The 6,485-nt window shown below is 39.6% G+C and overlaps 1 protein-coding gene across 1 annotated transcript; it reads left to right on the top strand.

The window, feature by feature from the left end:
- Positions 1–2,813: 2,813 nt before the first annotated feature.
- On the top strand, positions 2,814–4,741 carry aplnra (apelin receptor a). The gene has a single exon (XM_056246585.1). It carries the CDS (start codon positions 2,987–2,989, stop codon positions 4,067–4,069), a length of 1,083 nt encoding a protein of 360 aa, XP_056102560.1. The 5' UTR covers positions 2,814–2,986; the 3' UTR covers positions 4,070–4,741.
- The last annotated feature ends 1,744 nt before the right edge of the window (positions 4,742–6,485 follow it).

Genomic DNA, 6,485 nt, shown 5'->3' with positions numbered 1-6,485 from the left:
AGGTGTTTTGAGGGGTAAAGACCCATCAGGGATCTAATCTACTTACCTATGCTGACTTTCAGTATGCACTTTAAAATATAAAGGTTCCAATGGGGTTTTGATATAGAAGCACCATTTTGGGTTCTCTAAAAAAAAAACGTTTTTTAATGTAAAGAACATTTTAACAAACTAAAGAAGAACTTTGTTTGATGCCAATAAAGAGTAGCATTTTTTATGATTGGTCAATCTGTTTGATATGTGCTATTTTGTTTTCAAATAACCAAGTCCACCTTAAAATGTCTGGTGAGTATGTCATTCAAAATGAGTTCTGAATCTAAATCTTGAGATGTTTACAAACTGAAAAAAAAAAGATCATACCACAGATTCAGTGTGCTGTATCTAGAATGAAGCCAAAATCTGATGCCACAAGTGGACATGTGCAGACAGTATCCTCAGAATAAATGGTGAACATCCTTTTATTCAAATGTATGCCATAAGTGCCACTATTCACACATTTTATATCTAATCTGATGCATTTCAACAAATTTGCCAGAGATGCATTTCATGCCTCTGTTTTCTTTACATTAGTTCTCAGTGTAAGTCACACATTTACTTCACACTGTCATTGAAGTGTTATATGAGCTATAATTATTTTCCCCCCATTATAAATAGTTACAATCCTGTAGCACTTGAGTATAAGACACTGGCCGCTCATGAAGTGATTGAGAAGATCTGCATGATGATGTCATCAGTGTTGTGGAGAGTGACACTGATAGGTTTTGATTGATGGATTACACACTGATCCTGCTAAATGTGATTGCACATTAATTTAAGGAGTGTAGTGCGTGAAACAAGATTTGTATGTGTAAATAGTGGTGCAGATATAGCCTATGCAAAGACCAATTCAACAGAGAGCTCGTGAGAACTTCTTGAAGGATAATCATCCGTAGAATACCTCAGGTGTAAGGAAAAATAAGTTAGGTGTAGCCTATTTTCCTGTTTGTTTTGAATGTGAATTGCTTTCTATTCAGCCTAAGCTATTTCGCTTTAACTGCCCTTTTTCAGGTGCTACAAATTGGGTGTAACGCGTGAACAGCGCGTCCTTGAGAAACTCGTTAATGTCAAATGCGTCGTTTCCTTTTGTTTTTGTTTATTTTGCGAGTTTGTGTCTGCTATTATCATGCAAATAAATGCAAGAAATTGCGAATTAAATTCACACATATCCAAATCCTTTGCTGACATGTCTAATCTAATCACTAAAGACACTCAGAGAGCTTTAAGACAGCGAACATTTTTTTATTAGAATCGCTGAAATTAATTGAATTTGAGCTCCGAAAGGAAGGTACGTTTTTTACTGATGTAGGCTATATCACATCAGTATAGCCTACATCAGAAGTGCAACACGCGAATAAATAAATAAATAGATAGTTAGTTGGAAAAATTATGTAATATTTTTAAATGTAATATTTATAAAGGAACGTATATGGGGCTGTTTTTTCGTTTAAGGGTTTGAATAATGTGTCTGCAGGTAAATCTCTTGTTCCTATTAAAGAGGCTCCAGTGATGTGTTGTAGTGGAAGTCGGGTGTTTGAAGTGACTGCATGTCACCTTCATGTAATGTTTGAGTGAGAGGAAATCACAGAGCGCCTCTTTTACATTATCATTTGGTCGCAGGCGTTGGTTTCACTGGGAACCTGTCTGAAACCTGTTTAGGCTTGCTAATAAGTTTAATTGTAGTGTCATGTAGTCAGATCGGTCGTGTAAACTGTAGACAGTAGCCTAAATAATTAAAACTAGACTTACAGTGTAAACTGAAAGATAAAAAAATAGTAGGGCTACGTTAAAACTATCCTGCCAATGTCGTTCAAATTCGGCTATTTTTACATGCACTCTAAACGGAGGCTTTTAACAGAAAGCTCATGTGAACATCTTGAAGGATAATCATAGAACATTTCAGATGGCTATAATGAAAAAATATAGGTGTGTAGACTAGTCTAGATTTCCTGTTAGTTTTGAATGCGAAATTATATAAAATACACACTCTGTCAATGTCGTTCAATTATTTTTACACGGAATTTCTCTTAAAAAAGCTAGGAGTCTTTTCTTAAAACATTATGCTTTACTGCAACAATCTTTCCATTTATATAGCATCATTGTTTCCATCCATTTAACTTGTCTCAGTAATTTCTGTCACGCTCGATTAAATGAGTCCTCTCTCATTCTTCATAGTAGGCTAGGCTAATTAAATTCAAAAGTGTCGGAAAATCTTTATACGTTTTTGCTATAGCACATAAAACTTTCAGGAAGCAATTTAACTAAGCTCATAGTTGACGGAACAATAGGCTATAAAATAGCCTATAATGTAGGCCTAATTCGTTTAGGCTATTATTTATTTGGCCAGGATGTTTAAGTCTGTATGACATGAATGAACAAATGTTGTAAGTGTGCAAGGAAAAGTTAACAACATCCATTGAAATTCTGCGACTGTGACTATTTTTTATTTAAAAAGTGCCGTAAATGAGACGTGACGCAAAAATATTTTTGTCAGACAATTTAAGCTAAATCTAACTTGAAAGACGAGCAAGCCATTACTTTTTCATTAAGAAGAAAAACAAAGAGTTAAGCTCACTTTGTTGACACACACTCGCTCTTGCCGCTGCGTGGCCCGGGGGGGCCGTGGTGGGTGGGAGTGTGTGTGTGTGTGTGTGTGTGTGTGTGTGTGTGTGTGTGTGTGTGTGTGTGTGTGTGTGTGTGTGTGTGTGTGTGTGTGTGGAGATAAGGGGTCCGATATATGGGTTCAGAGGGAGGGGTGAGAAGTCTGGAGTTTAAAAAGACAGGGCGCTTCTCTCCCTCACACAGACGCGCTTCAGCTTCCAGTGAGGGAAACTTACCCCAGACTCTCGTTTCAGACAGAAGAATCCAAACATTCCCACTGAACTCTCAGAGATTCGGATAAAACTGCACAAAAAAAAAGAGAAAAACCCTGAAGGACTCAAAGCTGCACCAAATGGAGCCAACGCCGGAATACGTCGACACGTATGACTATTATGACTATAACGAGACTGGATGCGACTTCTCGGAGTGGGAGCCGTCTTATTCTCTCATCCCCGTGCTGTACATGCTCATTTTTATCCTCGGTCTCTCCGGGAATGGCGTGGTTATCTTCACTGTCTGGCGCGCGAAATCCAAACGCCGCGCGGCAGATGTTTACATCGGCAACCTGGCGCTCGCGGACCTGACGTTCGTCATCACGTTGCCGCTGTGGGCCGTGTACACCGCGCTGGGTTACCACTGGCCGTTTGGCGTGGCTCTCTGCAAGATCAGCAGTTACGTGGTGCTGGTCAACATGTATGCAAGTGTCTTCTGTCTGACCTGCCTGAGTTTTGACCGCTACCTTGCAATCGTCCACTCTCTGTCCAGTGGCCGGCTCCGATCCCGTGGCACCATGCTGGCGTCTCTGGGTGCCATCTGGTTCCTCTCGTGCCTGCTGGCCGTGCCAACTCTCCTGTTTCGCACTACAGTGGATGACGCCGGGAACAACCGCACCACCTGTGCAATGGACTTCAGCCTGGTCGCTCACAATCAAGATCACGAGTTCCTTTGGATTGCGGGTCTGAGCCTTTCCTCCTCCGCCCTTGGATTTCTTCTGCCCTTCTTGGCCATGACTGTCTGCTACTGCTTCATCGGCTGCACGGTCACCCGCCATTTCAGCCACCTGCGCAAGGAAGACCAGAAGAAGCGGCGTCTTCTCAAGATTATCACCACCCTGGTGGTGGTCTTCGCATTCTGCTGGACGCCTTTCCATGTGCTGAAAAGCATGGATGCCCTGTCCTACCTGGACCTGGCACCCACCTCGTGTGGCTTCCTCCACTTCCTACTTCTGGCTCATCCTTACGCCACATGCCTGGCATACATCAACAGCTGCCTCAACCCGTTCCTCTACGCGTTCTTTGACCTGCGGTTCCGCTCGCAGTGCCTGTGTCTGCTGAACCTGAAGAAGGCCATGCATGGGCACATGAGCTCCATGTCCTCGACCCTCAGCGCCCAGACTCAAAAGTCGGAGGTGCAGTCGCTGGCCACCAAAGTGTGAGGGATTTCAATGAGAAGAACAGAAAACATGAAGTTGAAGAGAAAACACTGGGTTGAAGATGTTCCAAAAAAAGTGGAGATCTACTGACGGCTGGTCCGTTCTGACTGGTGGTGAACTGATGGACTTTGGAGAACATATTGCTTTATGTTTGTAAATAACACTCATAGTTTGGTGTACTACTGTATTCATGGATGAAGTGCTGGAATGATGTGACTTTGTCTGAATGCATGTGTGAATTTATGTTCACTGACACCTTTTCGTCAGTTTTGACACACTCAAAAACACAGAAATATCCAGGCAAACAGGAGGTCAGATTTGTCAAAAACATTCAAACAATGCAAACAATCACATTGATTCTGCTCTGAGGATGAACTAGAGTCCCGGACTGCAACATAGTGTCAGCCCAGATTCGGCTCACATCTGGACTGTGTGGAATCCATGTGTACCAGATGTGGGCCGGATCTGGGCCGACACCATGTTGCTGTCTGGGTTGTGTTGTTGTAAGAGTGTGCGATTGTGTTGAAGCCTGTATACACTGGTGTAGAGATGCAAATTGTACAGTATTTTCGTACTATTTTCCTTTCTGCTAATTTGCTATGTTCAGAAATGTGTTCAGTATCTGTAGCACTTGTTAAGAGGAGATATAAAAATTATAATTTTTGTTAAACTCCCTGATGTGAATGTGTGTGTTTTTTTGATGAGCGTGTGTGAGTGTGTTCCAGTGCAAAGGTGACGCTGCTTGATTAGATAGTTTAAAGCGCAGACAGAGAGTCAGGGTTTGGGGGGGTTGGGGGGGTTGGGGGGGGGGGGGCTTGGTGGAGACAGACAGACAGATGGCTGGTGACAAATGTCTCTGGGAAAAAAAGGAAGGCAAGTGGAGGAAGGGAACAAATTTGTGGGGTGTAAATTGATATATATTCATGAAATAATGTTATATTTTTGAAACTTCTGTAACTAACTACTGCAACTGTATTAAATATGTTCCTTGAATACAATACCGTCTTAGCGTCATTAAACATGATTATGGGTATGAATTGGTGTACACAATACAATTCAAAGGGAGTTCACATTGATAGTCCATCCATCCTTTTTCCAAACTGCTTCCGCTTAATTGAATGTGCACTTGTAGTGAACTTTAAATCTTGTATATTTTAAAAAATCTGCACTTGCAGGTAATATAATATTAATGAAATAAAAGGCCACTTACTTAAAAAGAGTACTTTCATGACTGTGTTTCTTAACACACTTAAGTGCACTTTGGAATAATGTCAAATTAAACGTTTTACTTTAAAGTACATTTTAAATCAGTGTTTTAATATTTTGTTGTGCTTTAAAGAAGCAAAAACTTCACCAATGTAATAACTGTTACATTATTATTGTAATATAATGTTCATAATGTAATGATTTTCTCAAAACATAATAAAATCTTGAGCTCATAATGTAAAAACATTTTTTACATTATGAGAAATGTATTACATTATTACATTATAATTACAGTATTACACAGCTTTTAAAGCATACAAAATATTAGTATTCCCTTAAACCTGTGAAATACAACAGATTTAAATATTCATGCAATTATAATAATAATAATTGTTATTACTATTATTATTAATTTATTTGTATCAAACATAAAGCATTGGTATTCCTTTACAGTACATTTACACGTACATCTTACAGTACATCTCAACCTGCCTACAAAATTCACCAGATAACTACTTCTATTATTATTAATTTCTACTTAAGTGTGTCAAAGAAGCACTCTTAAGATCAACTAATTGCATATAATATAAAGTAAAATACATTTTTAATTGTGAATAGCATGCAGTTAAGTGTCCGAAGACATTACATTCAGATAGCACTTCAGTATATTATTTCTGAACTAGTACGCTTTTTAGTATGCTAAAGTGAACTTCTTTTTCGCAAGGGCCTGTAAAATCTAAAGTTATTATTGTGTGTTTGCATGCTTCAAAACAACAACAAAGAAGCATAAAAATCTTCCAGGTTCTGTAGATAAACTGAAACTTTTCTTATGTCTGGTGAAGATACAGAGAGTTTCAAATATTGAAAAACCCCTCAAATATCTGATTTCCCAGTACAGCCCTGGAACACACAAACACACATGCACACACACAACGTGTGGTGCAATGATGGTGACTAATCAACAGTGACATTGTGAGGCCACTATGATTTCTAAAGAATGAAACAGTATGGATACATATCTGTTTGAAGCTAGCTATTATGGGGCAAGTGGAAAAAAATATTTCTGAAAAGATGCCGTTAAAGAAGGAAGAAAGGGACGCTACACACAAAGGCACACACACACACACACACACACACACAGGGACATTTACAAATAACAACAGAACCGACATGACCAATTGGATCCAGGCCCTTTTAAATCAAAGAGAACGGA

This window comes from Rhinichthys klamathensis, unplaced genomic scaffold (genome assembly GCF_029890125.1).
Source record: "Rhinichthys klamathensis goyatoka isolate OS25496 unplaced genomic scaffold, OSU_Roscu_1.1 h1tg000040l_1, whole genome shotgun sequence".
In the NCBI taxonomy this organism is placed as follows: Eukaryota; Metazoa; Chordata; class Actinopteri; order Cypriniformes; family Leuciscidae; genus Rhinichthys; species Rhinichthys klamathensis.
The sequence above is the reverse complement of the archived record's forward strand: the minus strand, read 5'-3'. Positions and strand labels throughout refer to the sequence as shown.

Excerpts from the sequence above, each read along its gene's own strand:
- aplnra (XM_056246585.1), top strand. The coding sequence starts at position 2,987 with ATGGAGCCAACGCCGGAATACGTCGACACGTATGACTATTATGACTAT.